This window comes from Seriola lalandi, unplaced genomic scaffold, assembly GCF_002814215.2.
Source record: "Seriola lalandi dorsalis isolate HSWRI2012SDOR001 ecotype SW California unplaced genomic scaffold, Sedor1 jcf7180002054580, whole genome shotgun sequence".
NCBI lineage: Eukaryota > Metazoa > Chordata > Actinopteri > Carangiformes > Carangidae > Seriola > Seriola lalandi.
Genome location: NW_019525133.1, coordinates 348,019 through 363,545, shown reverse-complemented (window position 1 = coordinate 363,545; position 15,527 = coordinate 348,019). Strand labels below are relative to the sequence as shown.

Here is a 15,527-nt window from a genome sequence, read left to right as displayed (position 1 = left end):
TGGATCCTATCGTACGACCAATTCTGCGCTCAGATCTGCGCCTGTTTTCACGCAAGATTGATAAATGAGGGCCGCAGTGATTGAAGTGACAGCGGAGAGCTGTAGCTGCAAAATGCTTTGAGACACGCAGTCATTTTGTTTACCTCAGACACAAAGTGTTTTCAGAGTGACATGATAATACGAGATGATGAACCTGTTCTGTCTTGTTCAAGTGAAATAATGAATAATTCACATTGTCTTTGGTTTTAAAAAGGCTTAAAGACACAAATAGTATGTTAACTGCTGCTCTAACCGCTCTCTGTATCACCTCTTTCTCTGAGTGAAGAGATCCTCCTTAACCTGTTACACCCTCATGTAGGTGAAGTAAAAAGAGAAGCCTTTGTGGCTGCTTAAAGCATCTTCTTCTACGCTGTGACCACGGTTCACGCTTTGAAAAGACAACTCATGTTCAGATGGTGATACTCCGGTGAACACGCATTCCTTTCCACAGAGTACACAAAACTACCAATCAAAAAATAAGCCCAATAACCTCCCCAAAAACTGACTAAACAAGGAAACATCACACAGACCAAGAGCAGTGATGCTAATGACAGCTGCTACAACAGGATACATACACAGCAGACAGAGCACTGCTGCAAAGCATGACTCTACCCTGCATGAAGGTTTCTTATTTATCTGCGACAAATGTTGAATTCTGGTGACTTTTTTTTTCTGTAAGTAAAATGTGACAAATGTGAATCACGGGATTCACATTTGTCACAGATGGTTAAATCTGTAATTACATGTCATGTTATATATATATTTACAACTGTAAATTCATCTTCAACTGGACAGATACTTAAATTGAGATGAAACGCTGATTAAGAGCGACATATTGTTTATAGCTTTCTAACTTTGATTTATTTGTTATCTATACATTTATAGCCTTATTAGCAGCGTGGCTGTATGGATGGCAATGTTGGTTTGCTGGTCTGTCCAACACTTGGGTCCAGACTGAAAGAACTCATCTTAATGTCACAACTATTAGATAGATGGATTGAAATTTAGTGCAGATATAGAATCCTAGTTACTGTGGTGGTCCTTGACATTTCCTCTAGCGTTCTAGAGGTTGACATTTAGTCAGATATCTCAACAGTTATTGGATAGATTGCCATTAAAGTAGTGACCTGTCAAGTTTCAGCTTTAACTGATGATGATCATAGTTGAGCACCTTTTGGCCATGAAATGACACTGTCAGAGAACATAAGACTTTGGGTTGTACTAGGTCAGCGCTGGACCGCAGACCAGTGCTTCACAATATTCACATTTTGTTGGTGTAATCCTTAATCTAAATTTATGAACACGTATGTCTGTACATTTCTGCAAAAATCACCATGAAAGGACGCCGTGCTATTTCAAAGTTTGGGAACCACGTCTATAGAGAAAGATAATAATCGTTAGTTGGACACTAACATTTCGACCCCTAGCTATTGTAGAGAGAGGGCGCACACACTGCTTCTTGTTCTTGGTTTTGGATATGTTTGTCGTGTTGGTGTGGTGTTGGATGTCGCTGCTGAATGAGGCCATCTAATTAGAAGCTCTTTACATTGTGGTAACTAAAGAAAAAGAAGGATACAATGAATTCTGTGGCACAGGATTTCAAAAGCTTGTTCTAGTGATGATTGAAACCCAACAATGACAACTTGCTTTGATACAACCTACATAGAACTCTTGTACTCATGTGCTAAAGAGTTAATACAACAAAAATTAGGCCTACAGATCCCATGAGAGCTCCCAGAATGATTTACCTTGATGTAATAATGTGACAGATTAGAAAAAACATGACATATTGTGCCCTGCTTAACACTGAAATATGTAGTCAACACATTTTTGAAACAATAACAACAATAACAAATCAATTATTAATCTGAGACTTAGCTGCTATCTTCAGCGGAGACAATCTGTGAGAAGGACAGACTGATCTTAAGTGCTGTGAGGTGTTTTTTTTCTCACCCTTCCAATTACCTGCAGATGTGCATCACTCAATTTACAGGCAATAACATGTTAAACATCCCATGTAAGAAGAGAGCACCAGCTTTCTCTCAGCTGTGATGTGTTGGATCGAGTGCTGTTCAAAGGGGAAAAGAGTCGATGAATGAGCACAGAAACGAGTGAGCCAAAGAATAAATCAGTGTATCAGTGTATGAGCTTAAAAAAAGCAGAGTAATTGTGCAGGGGCTTGTGATGACTCTCACTGAAGTATAAAGTAAAAGACTTATTCATCAGCCAAGCTGTTTGAAGTGTATTTATATTAGCGTGGATATTTGACCCAGTTTTTCGCTGATGCCTGTATGTTTCGCCCTCTATACTCTTTTAGGCTTTCACTCATGAGGTTTAAGCTGGGTTTTGATTTCACTCAGAGAGAGCTTACACACTAGCTTAGCCTCATGTTTGGATAAAATCCATGTTGCCTGGGCATGGTAGAGGACCCATGGCAGTGAGAGAGAGACAGAGAGTCAGAGACTCAGCGAGGAAGACCGAGAACGGATTCTTGTGACAGATGGTCCCACTCGGCATCCGTGTCTGTGGGCAGTAATGCAAACAATGGCTCCCAAATACATTTTGGCATCTCTTCATCAATGAGACTAGTGAGCCGTTTAAAATGACTTTGCCCCTCTTGTCTTCCATAAGGCCTGAGATTTCACAGCCTCTGTTCCGTTTTTCCCTGTCTTATCTCCCTGCCTTCCGCCATCTCCCATTGTCACGCTTGCTCACCAGTTCACTCTGCTTCACCCCTTCACTCTCAGTGAGACTCCCTTCGTCTCTCCGCCCTCCCTGAAAAGAGTGTGAAGTCGGAGGTAGCCGCGCAGCATTTCTTTGGCTGACTCCTCTTTAGCCTCTAATAGGATTTACTCGGGGGCTGATTTTCTGCTCCTTGTCTTCCATCCTGGAATGAAGTCTTCTTGCCGCCAAAAGTGCAGGTGGTGGGTAGTAAATTATACACACTTCCCTCTGAGCTAGTCAGCGTCAGAAGTCAGTGAAAGAGTCTGAACTATTATCATGACCAACACCACCTCTCAACAAAACAGCACCTGCATCTATAAAACTGCCGCAAACGATCGCACACATCACAGCATACAACTGCACACATAAAGGCAAATATTCATAACACAACGCACAAACAAACATATCCTCTCTCACCATTTACACGCCCACTCTACCTCCACCTCCCTCCCCATCTCTGTCATCTCAGCGCACTTTAGGCAGCTCAATAAAGTCGAAGCACAACAGTGTGCAGTGTGTACAAAGAGAAATGATGCTAGTAACGTGGGACTGCGATGTATTACAATGGACAGAGGCCGAGGGCCTCATCAGCATCAATCTGATTGGACAGAACATCTCCTCTGGGCCACCCCTCTCCCTCTCTCTCCCCTTCTCTCTCTCTCTCTCTCTCTCTGTGTCTCAGCTTCACTCGCTCTAACAGGTAGAGTAGTATTGATGGCCAATCCCCAGCCGTGGTTGGGGGCTGTTTGGGGTCGTGGCAAAGCACTAACATCTGTCACAGTGTTCTCTACAGCTCGTTATAAATCTGTCACACCAGAGAAGACAGGAACATGAATAAGACATGGGGCTGAGAGACCTGTGATAGGGAAAACATATGTTGTGTGTTCATGTGTATGTATAACAGGCAGCTCGATGAGTTATGTGTGGCATTCATGCAGGTGTTCTGATAAATTCTTCCCTCTTTTAGCCATTTGTCATGCATCAGATGCTGCTGTCATATTGGAAAATCAATACAGGTGCTTAATGTCTTTCAAACAACGATTACAGAAGCAGGCCAGGACAAATTTGGTTGCCTGTTAGTTTGATGTCACGGTCTGACAGTGCGGCTAAATTACCCAAATTATATTCTCTGATGCCAAATTTGGGAATCCTGCATACACGTTGCATCATGGGATGGGAGGACCAAACAGTCAAACATCAGTCAAGATTTCTATGTACTTTGCCGATCACAAATGTATCTGGTTTTCAAATGTATTTGTCCTGCATTTGTCCTTCAAACACAGACAGCCAACATACCACCCAGGAGCCATTAGACAGCCTTATACACAATGACCCCACAGAAAATCCTCGATCAAACATGGCAGTGTGAAAAGCGGTGAGAATGCTTTGAAATCAGCCCTCAGCTGTCTGCCAGTGTGGCAGCGTGGGGACTGTGATGAATACATAAATGCAGATCCAAAGTGACTGCCACTCTCTCTAATTAGTGCAATACAGTAATTTTGTTTTGCATCGCAGACCAAACATAACTTCCTCATTTCCTGAAAAACCTGCAAGAAATCTCTTGAAAGATTGCAGCAAACAAATCAGTGCATTGCTCTCACTCTCTCTATTTATTTATTTGTGGGACTGTGTGACCATGCGTCACAACAAGACTGACCCTGTTTACTCAAATTAAAAAGATTACTAAAACCCACGTTCATGGTGACATTTAGCATGCCGATGATGATTCCTTTGAATATAGATCAGATGTGGCATTTAAGTGAACTAACGTTTTTCTTGAAGATAATCGGCAGACCAGACCTTCTGACTCCAAAGTCAAAACCACTTTTCAAAGTCTTCAAAGTTTTTTTCTTTTTTTCTTTTTTTTTTATAATTGGATACTTAGAAATGTCTCTGTGCTCCTTTCAAGAGTAGTCTGCCAGAAGAAACACCTGGTACAGATGTTGAGACCATGTGACACAGAGGTATCCCGCTGCAGGAGAGGAATACTGACCAGTTGTTCCCGTACAGCACGTAGAACAAAACCTGTAGGCCTGCTAAGCGGATCCAGCATTTAACATCCTTAACCTCTCTGTCTCTCCCCTTCTGTATTCTGCTCTCTCTGTCTCTGCTCCCTCTGTGGCAGGTGCTGGTCAGCACTTGGCAGACATTGCTGACTCTTGCTATTGTAGAGAAAATCTGGAGGAGTACATATTCTTTAGTGTGTCTGTCAGCCCACAGTAGACTACAGGTCCCATAGGGCCTCCCCTATGACATCCACGCTGTATGGTTCGAACGGCACAGGTATAGAAGGATGAGTAGAGGTTTGTATAATCCACAGCACTCCACTGTCAGTTACATAACAGGTATAATCTCACAAAAAATTTACTTTGTAATAAAATAAGTAAAATTTTGCCTTTAAAAATCTCTTCCAGGAGAAAAAATGAGCTGTATGAACTAGACAGAGGAAAAAAAACAAAAACCATTAACATACTGCAATAAGATCCATAACATGCCAAACAGGGCACTTGCATCGACACCTCCACTAAAGCATCGACACATCCAAGCCCTGTGATATACTGTTAATCACACATTGTAATTGCACAGTTGCACAAGAAATGCATAAACTATCCTCAGTTGTGCAAAGTCCACACAAGCTGAGCGGCGACATGGGCACCTCCAACTGTGTTATCATACGCTCAAACCAGGCAGGATGGCACAAACTCAAGATAGGACTTATCAGGTCAGTATCAGGAGGCAGGACATCCATTTCAATTGTGCATGTGTGTGTGTTCATGTGTCTCAGCGTTCATTCACCACATCCAAAATGTGAGCTTATCTGCTTTATTTTTTTATTCAGAAGATAAGACAAAGCGCTTGCAATGCCACAGGGGAATGTGTTCAGTGTGTGTATAGTTTTGAATGGCTGGCACTTTATGATTTATTGGTTATTACAGTGCTTCCCAACCTTTTAAATTTGATGTATCCCCACAGCCCTGTAAGATGAGTTCAAGTACCTGCGCTCTACTTGTCATTTTCTAAATATCTTCATTTGAGTTGATATTGAACTGTATGTTTTTTAACACTATCAATTATATAAAAGTGGTTATTGTTACAATATTTTTACTGGACAGTCTTCTGACTATGTGTAGGCAGAGGCGCAGCTTGTGAACAGCCACCTTAAACAACCAATGGACAATTTGCAATGACATCTCAGTAATAAAACCTCCTAAAGGGGCTCCATGGCATTCCCTCGAATGCTGATTGGAGGGCCCCCTGACAATTTTTTGCCTAAGGCCCCAAAAGACTCTGGAATCACTATTGTGTGTAGGTGCACAGCTATGCAGCGAGCTAAACACACTTCCAATAAAGGTTGAAGACACTGGATTGAAACAGTACTGGACGACAAATAGAATGATAGCGATTGAAAATCAGCAGCGAAATTCCATAAACAAGAGTTTCACCAAAGGACTGAATTGTAAAAATGAGTTTGTACAGTAATGTGGAAACTGGGTTCATAAAAATGTACAATATTAGCTGTCAAATTAGTCATAGTGTGTGTCAGGAAGAAACTAATTATCACTAGTAAAAGAGCAACATTCAATTCTCATAGACAGTACAACACAGTAATATAGAAAAACATGCACACAAAGTCCACACAAGTAAAAGGTATGAGAATAAAAATGATCCCAACATAATCTTAATCTAGCAATTTAGCAATACATTAGAAGACAGCTAATACAATGGCTATCTTGGATAGCAGTAAGATGATCATAGAAAAACTAAATTCTACAAAATCATACAGGTAATACTTCAATACTGGCATTTGAGAAGTAGATATAAGATGGCTGTCAATATGATGCCTGGACACATCTGACAAAATGGTGGATGTAACAAAGCCAGTTCAGATGCATTAGAACTGTCCCAGCCGTGGTTGCTACTAGCAACATAATGTATACCTGAAACCAACTGCTGGTGCACAGTGATTCTGCAGATGTGTGTTTGTTTAGGTTTGATTTCTTTTTTCTTTGAGTAGATTTTGTCAAGTTTGCAGCTGTGCTACACAGCAGATGCCAGATGTTTCAACAACTTTGCATCACTTTGCCTTGTTGTTTTCTACTTGAATGCTATTCTGTTTTTTGATCTTTGTCAGTTACAATTCTGGTTAGTGGGAGGCAGATCTGTGGAGTGAGTCTGTAATAAATGCTCCTCTTCTGGTCAATGTAGCAATAAACAAAATTGAAGATCAGCCTCACACCAGATTGCAGCTCTATTTGTGTGTTTACGTCCCTCTTGTAACACAAATAGGAGGTAGGTATGAAGTACTGTGCAAGGGTTTTGGCTTTGACTTTAGCTGTTTACACATTTATCCACCACTCAATGCCGTCAGGGAGGTATCTGATCAGTTCCAAATTTATTCTGCAGCATGACAACGACCCCAAACATACAGTCAAAGACAAAGAACTCTCTTCAGTGTCAAAAAGACTAATGAGGACAGAAAGAAATGTTGTGGACCCCCCACAGAGTCCTGATCTCAACATCATGGAGTTAGTCAGGGATCGCACGAAGAGACAGACTGAGACAAGCCCACAGAAGAGCTGGTGCAAGTTCTCCGAGATGATTTGAGAACAAACCTTGGTCACACCACATATTTTTTTGATTAAGGTTTTTTCCTGTTTACTACACTTTGTATGAAGTTAACTGATAGAGAAAGACTTTTCAGGGCATCATTTTTGAAAGCATCCTCATTTCTCTTTTAGTGCCTAAATCCTCTGCACAGCATTGTATGTGTTTTAACCTTATCATCATTTTTATTTTTGAAAAACTAACTAAGCTATTCTATGTCTTTCAAAGTAGAAATTAGCAATACTCTGCCTTTCTAATCAATTTCTCTTCTTACACATTTTCTTAACCATGACCTGAATCACTTGTGTAGATTTTGTGCGCTAGTGTGCACACTCAAGCAACCAACTAAAGATTAACCCTACATGGATGCTGAGTAGTGGGCCTTGCATTGTGAAGGGATTAAATGGTAAAAGGTATACCTCTGCCACAACATCACTTAGCTGATTAAGGTACCAGCAGGCCTTTATACAGCCCACTGAGGAGCTTATGACGGATTAAAATAACCGTTGGGTAATTAACAGGGGCTGGTAAAATGGCCTGATCATCCCCCCTTCTGTGTAGAGCTGGTAAAAAGACATAAAAACACAAACAAATCCATTACCAAGATTTATGCAGCATTATTAAATTCACAGGGACAATAATAGTGAAAGGGCAGCATTCCATCACGTTTAGAGCACGCCGAGTAATGACTTGTCATAAGCAGAGAATCAGATAGAGGATATTACACTACCCATGCCAACACTTTCAAAGGAACCATTATTTTGACTATTGTCATTACAGATTGAGCAAAGGAAAAAGACAAAAAAGAACTGCACTGCAAGTTGCTCAAAGTCTATTGGCTTAAAGGGACAAAAAGGACAAAGAATGAAATCCTCCTTGACGTTACCTTGGCAGGGGTTAGATGAAAATGGAGGGTCACTAGTGGTGTTGTGTGTGAGGAGGACTCAGAGGGACAGAACACTCAACAAATTACTGCACATTAGAGGTACAGAAAACTACTCCCTCTGACTGTGGCCAGATGGCTATGCTCTCTACCCGCCTTGTTCTAAATGTATTCTTTAAAATGCAATGGGAACCTGTGGAGGTTTGTCAAAATATGGACACCTTATAAAAATGTAGCCTACCTTAAAACCCCTGCTACCCCCCGCTTCAGTCCACTACTTTGGTCCAGGCTGAAAGATCTCCAAAACAATTTGGTGTATCGATATGACGTTTTCATCTATTACTTCCAGCAGGTTCACATCATTTGTTTTGTGTGAAATAACTTGAATACTATTGGGTGGAAGGCTATGAAATGAAAAACATTCAAGCAGATACATTCTGATAATCTCATCTATTGCAATCATCAGATCAACATTTAAATTTGTCGAGTACTTTGGTGCAAAACTAATGACATTTCCATCCTAAACACTTTATATTTAGTGCTAATCAGCAAATGTTAGCATGCTAACATGCTAAACTAAGATGATGAACAAGGTAAACATTGTACCTGCTTACTTGCTAAACATAAGCGTGTTAGCATTGTCATTGTTAACATATTAGTATGTTGACAATTAGCTTGAAACACTGCTGAGTATTGCCTCGATGTACTCTTGTTAAACTTGCTGTTATTGACCATGAACCTGCAGCAATGGCAATTTGACCTTTTTGGCCCGCTGTTAGTTGTCTTGTGGTGCATTAGCATCTCTTTTTATGAGGTGTTCACTTTATTTGTACTATCCCTCAAATGTTTTAATGGCAGGATAAATGCACAAACACTAAATGGCTCAGCCCCGTCCCATGACAATCCTTTCCTCTCACCGGCAATATGGAATAAATCAATGCTGTTGCAATACGGGGGGATCTTTACATTTGGTAATCTATCTGAAGAGGTTGTGCTCATGTCCTCTGAGAAACTCCAGAAAAGAAATCCACATCACCGTGGATTACTGAACTTTTCTTGAAATATGCATTGGTTTGGATTTACATAATCACACAACAAGGTGACAGCTTTGCTTTCACCTTTCTACCAGTTCCTTTGAATAAAATACAAGACAGGAAAGGTTGTAGAAACTTTGTTTCTTATGTTTACTTATCAGGCCCTAGAGGACAAATTTCTACTTTTAAGTGAAAGTGGGAGGGAAATGAGCCGTGCAAATCTAAACATGTGTCAGAAAACATTCCTTTCATCTATGTCATTCATCAGATATATCGTATTCCCAAGATATTCAGCATCGGATTGTCCAAGATATGTGTGTAAAAAAAGTGTGTAGTGGTGCCTTACTATACACCGATCATCCAAAACATTAAAACTGATTACTGGGTTTAATGCTCTGAACTTCCACTTTCTAAGGTTTTTACTGACTTTGTGAATGTTCACATCCTGGTGAAACCCAGACTGTCCCTGCTGAGTGATGACTCACTGTTACTAGAAAATAAATTGTTGAAATTAATGTTAAAACTGATTAAAATGGCAGAACATGCAGTTAAATTGTGTGTCGCCACATTATGGGAGTCATCTCAACTTTCCTTTCCAGAGAATTATGTATAATTAAAAAAATATCAGATTTTCCTCTTTTATCATTGGTGCAAGTGCTTCATCTTGATCTATATTAAGCTAAACAGGAAATGTAAAGCAGGGATGAGGCGGTGTTTTGCACTGACAAGTTTTGTTTCATTCTGTTCCTGTGATTGTATCACAAGCTGATATAATCTAAAAACCATAATTCTCAGGACAAGTCATCAGTACACGAAAGATAGATATTCCACTGAGTTTTTGCTCCTGGTGTTGAAATCGCCCTATTCAATCGCTCCAGTTGCTCCAGCCTATAAATAGGACAGCATCTGCCAGTTGTGTGATCAGGCGGTATATCCAACCAGCCTTGAGCTGTCATCTTTAAACGATAAGAGCGTGGGAGGACTGAATAGTTGAGTGTTGATGTGTGCATGGTGTTGGTGTGACATCCTTGTTAATATTTGTTCCAGCAGTGCAAGGACAAAGCAAGCCAAATAAGGACAAACATGACGCTGCAACTACTCCTCTCAATGGGCTGGCAAATTTTCCCCATCATCTCACTTCTATCTTAACTCTCCTGCTGCACTTCTCCACTCATGTTTATTCAGGTCTTCATCAGAATTCTCTTCTCTTCTTTTTTCAATTTTCCCCACCTTTGCTGGTACTCATGGTTATTCTTATCCTCATTGCTCTTCTCACCCTTAATCTTCTCCACAGCCACTATCCTCCTTTTCTATCAACTCATCCTCATTCCCCTCACTCACCCCTGTCCCCTCCATGTTTGTGCCCACCCTCTGCCCCCCCATCTCTTTGCCATTCAATGGCAAGGTCCTGACTGCCACTCACAGTGGGATGGCAGTGAACAAAAGAGCAAAGCAAAAGGTCAACTTATCCAAGTTGTCACTCAGCACTCGCCACCCTGCCTTGTGTCTAGTGCAAGAATCCGGGGCCACCCATCGATCCTAATGTCATCGACTGCACATTATTCCTCACTCTCTCCAGAGGCTGAATCACCCCTTCAAGAATATTTGATTATAAGGAGCCTAAACATAAACAATAATTAAGCATGTGAAATGATACCCAATCAAGGCCAACGAAAGGCAGTTCAATTAGAGGAAATAAGATCTTTTTCAATAAAGAATAACACGCACTATTATGACACCTTCACTGTTTGTTTCTTTTACAGCATCATCAACAACTTCTGTGTGTCCTTAAGGTTTGTACAGACATGCCATTAAAAGTATATTGTTTAGAGGTTTGTCAAAAGAACACATAAGATAATTAATATGAGTTTAGTGCGTATATTCTCCACTAAGTGGTGTAGGTCTAAAGTGGGTAAGTTTTAAATACTCTATCTTTGACTATACTACTGAACTAATTAGAGTACTGCACAAACAGGAAATGATTTGCTGGCAACTCTGTTTAATTACAAGTTTTGCATCTCAAGCAACAGTGAATGATAAATTATCCTAGTCACACATGTGTGTAATAAATTTTTTATCTTACCTCTGCAGCAGCAAGCCGGGATATCTTTCTGTGTACCTTAAAGAACCTGTCTGCGTCACGTGAGCCTCATCAGGACTTAAGTTTACAAAGGTAATGTGAATTAGAATCCCAGATATCTCTTACATTGTCAAGAACCACAGCTAAATGACACTGGATAATTATAGCAAACGGCAGGACTTATTATCATCTTTCTGTGCCTGTCAGGGGCACTATGAATAGCAATGAGTCATCCAGGCCTTTTGTGCAACTGGGGACAAAAGTACAGGCTGGTAACTAAGTGCAGGGGACATAAACAGCCTTTGAAGGTCCCTGGGAACCTATTAAAGTCTTAATGATTAATTTTAACAGAAGAATATTTAATAACGTTTGTAGTCAACATTGTAAGGGTCCACTTTTTCATGACTAAGAACGATAACCTTGACTAAAATCACTTTATTGCTAATTTCCTGTCTGTTTTGCAGAGGTGTATACATTCTGAACAATTATGGGGAATCAGACAAAACACTGAAAACACAGACAAAAATGCTGAAAGCTGATAAATGTGCATGAATAAGATTGCAGCACTCATCTTTCAAAAAGACATAAACGCCAGAAATATTCTTTCCTGCTGGAATTACATTTGATCATCTTCAAATTGTTTTTATTTCACATATTATTCTTAGCTGCTGTGCTCTAACGCAATGCTTCCACCTAGCTTTTCAACCACAGAAGACACCTTGATATGGTGTACAGCCACGCAGCGCTTTGCAGGTGGCAACACACACACACACACAGCCATTTTCCTCACTCACACAGACACGTGGATCATCATCACTGCCTGCTCCACTAGACATCGCACTGACTGATCAACGTGTGAACGAGCAACACCAGCTCAGGGCCCATAAGATCAGGGCAATCAAGACTACGCATCAGACTTGTTGCCTCATCGTAACCAGAGGCGGCAGAGCCAAAGAGACCGCCCACCTGACATGCCTGGCAGTCCCAAATAATCAAATTAAAGAGCAGGGTATTGTAGAAAATGATCCGGAGGGAATCGCGCTTACCTTCCTGCACAGCCTGGAAAGGGTTGTTAGGCTCGATGAGTTTCACAGAGTGGGTGATTTTTTCGCTCTGCAGAATGTCGTCGTTCAGACTCAGGTCTGAGATGGCAAGTTGGAAAATCTCGTCATCTCTCACAGCGTTTTCCTCGAATATGGCACCTGACCAATAAAATAATCACAAGTTACTTGCAGAGTAAGAAAAACTCGAGGGAGTCAAGTGTGACTGCACAGTAGAGTTGGAGGTGGAGGAGAAATGAATGAGTTGCACCTTCATTGTTGGACCATCGCTGTTACAGATAGTTACATATTGAAGCTTTTTAATGTGACTGTCCAAAAAACCTGCCCTGGAGATGCGTAACTCAAAGACCGGGTGACATGTAGTCTTATATTTTTGTGGTTTATTTAACCATGACGTTTTGCAACATGTGCGTCTCCAGTACGCCCTGAGAAGAGTTCAGCAGCGACGAGGCCTCATCACATGAACACTGTTGGATTTGATGCATAAAGTATCCAAACTTAGACAGACAATAATTGGCTTTCTACTAGATCAGTGGCACCCTAACCAGTATGCATCATTGGCCTTGTGTGGGAGGCACACTGAAGCTTAACTGTCTCACCCCCCTCTCGCTTTCTCCCCCTGTTTATCGAAATGGCATCAGCTGCTGTCGGGAGACGCACATATATCACGGAGAAGGGTTTCAGGAAACCAGAAGTATAATTGAGGTACCCAAACGTTATGCGGAGCATCAGCCAATATCATCTGGATGAAGTCCCACCGCTGTATTAAGCCAGTGACTGAGCACCTGCTGCTTGCCAGACTGTTGCAGTAAAGTGTGAGCAGCAGCAGCAGCAGCAGCAGCAGCAGCAGCAGCAGCAGCAGCAGCAGCAGCAGCAGCAGAGGAGCACCGAGACGAGATTTGCTCACAGTGACATTGACATTTTTATCATTAAAATATTATATTGTATATTAGATTACAAAGCCAGTCATTATAAGTGGATGCGTGACAGTGTGCATTAAAAGGCACCACAAACCAAGGCACTCATTCAGTGTATGTGTGTTTAGAGAGGGGAGATCATGTATGTATTTCAAAACTATAAAATGTAATGTAATGCATTGTTTAAGGACAAACACCAAAACAGAACCACCTGAATGCCATGATGAGTTTAAAGCCTCCACGATCTCTGAAAAAAGGCAGCTCTGGTTTGAACTTTGAGTACAAAGAGGCTCTATGCGTTTTGCATCTCTAAAACGAAACTCCACTGACATTCCCTCTGTCTTGTTATTGACATTGCAGTCACGTTTCGGCGAAAGTTGAGGCTTGTCGGGTTCAGACAAGAGGTACCTTGGTCTAAAAAAGCCTCATCCATTTTCTGCTGGATCTTAATTTCGTCAAACATTCACCGAAACAGGCCTCCATGATTACTGTAATCCGTGGTTTGAATACAGAATAGCAATTTACAGGCCGACAGTGGTGAGGTTTAGATCTGAAGCCAACATGAATGCAGTGATCTGCCGTCGAAAAGTGAATGCCTGCAAAAACTGGCTAATAAATAACTGGTGATAAATGCTAACAAAACATCTCCGGCAGTAAAGGTCAGAGGCATTGCCATTAACAAAACAGCAACTTTTCAACTCGCTTGAGAGTCAAGGTGTTGCTTAAACACAGGATGCAAGCTGAATAGACTATTTATCCCGCCCTCTCAACAAAATCCTGTGATCAACGCAGTATGCGCTGGCTGAGCTTTATTCCCGCACGCCTTCCCTTAACACCTGTCTAACCCAAACAGCATGTTGTTTTATTGGACGCTTACCGATATGTATGATGGAGTCCGCTTTGGCCGAATTGCATTGCAATATCCACAGGGAAAGGCAGATCAGCAGCAACTCCATCTCGGGATTTCAGCGAGGTGGCTCATCCAAGCTCTGCTCGGCTGTCCTATACCCTACTGTCCAAATGGAGCACCGAAGAAAAAAAAAGAAGATGATCAAAACCCAGTGCAAAACAGAGCCGCGGTCCTCCTCCTGGCAGACCAGACCCGCATGAAACCCTACAGAAATTATCACAGTTTTTTATCCCAACAAAAACAAGCCGACCACAGGAAGGTTTTCTCAAACAGACGCGGAGGAACCGAAGGGGACCCGGGGTAAGACTGAAAAGACAGGTAGCCCGGTGAGAGAGACCGGCGTTACCTCTCTCACTCTCGCCTCTCTCCCTGCACTCCGGCGTCTAAAGCATGGCAAGCAGCAAAAAAAATGCGGAGGAGGGACACCCCTCTAACTACACACGGAGAGACGCTCACATAGGCTACACACTCCGAAAAAAACGCACTCTTCAGTACTGTCCCGATCACGTGACTGCAGAGACTTCACGACTCGGCTGCTGTCCCGACAACCCGGGTAGAAATGATTTGGACCAGCCGAAGAAAGACGCTTGGAGAGCCGATAACTAAACACATGATTGGAGGTTACAAGAGGCAAATCAAAAAAAAAAAAAAAAAAAAAAAAAAAAAACTCTCAGCCTGAATGTTTCACTGAAAAGAAAGACGAGTGCGTGGCACAAGCAAAAACCCAACAAACGAGAGGCGAAAACTCGACGGCGGTGTTTACTTTTGGAGAAGTTGGCGTTTTCAAGGAAGATGTGAGAGAGCAGACAGACCGAGACACAATTCTTTTTCAGCGCACTTCAGCAGCGACGGACCGCAGCTGATGTGGCAGAGAGAAGGATTTACACACACCATGCTCCTCAGCCAGGGCTGATGGATGAGGTGGACAGACGTGACAGAAGCAACAACGCCTGAGTCAACCGGAGAACAGCTGGACGGAGTTAACGGGGGAGCATTCTGCAGAGAAGCAAACACAAAATAGCTCAGTGTTTTGTCTTAGCTGCATGACTTGTTCGATTAGTTAAATGCTGCTTCAGCCAAATTGACGCCCACGTTTTTGTTTTTTATTTATTTTCATTTATTTATATCGCGGGATTAAGGCATTGTGGGCTCATTTTCACGACAATCTGTTTCTACGAATCAGGCAGGGTGCCAGTAATTCTTATTGGGTACCAGTTACACGCCTCACAGTGCTTGAACAGTGCTAGGCGTGTGCAGAGCTGGAAAGAAGAGGA

At 41.7% G+C, this 15,527-nt stretch overlaps 1 protein-coding gene across 1 annotated transcript in view; it reads right to left on the bottom strand.

The window, feature by feature from the left end:
• LOC111663792 (glutamate receptor ionotropic, delta-1-like) overlaps positions 1–14,702 on the bottom strand; it is a 236,941-nt gene extending 222,239 nt beyond the window's left edge. Inside the window, exons 1-2 of the mRNA XM_023418119.2 lie at positions 14,221–14,702; positions 12,412–12,567 (exon numbers count right to left, since the gene is read on the bottom strand). Coding sequence (XP_023273887.1) covers positions 12,412–12,567; positions 14,221–14,299 — 235 coding nt within the window. The 5' untranslated portion in view covers positions 14,300–14,702. The remainder of the gene's footprint in view (positions 1–12,411; positions 12,568–14,220) is intronic.
• Between the last annotated feature and the right edge of the window lie 825 nt (positions 14,703–15,527).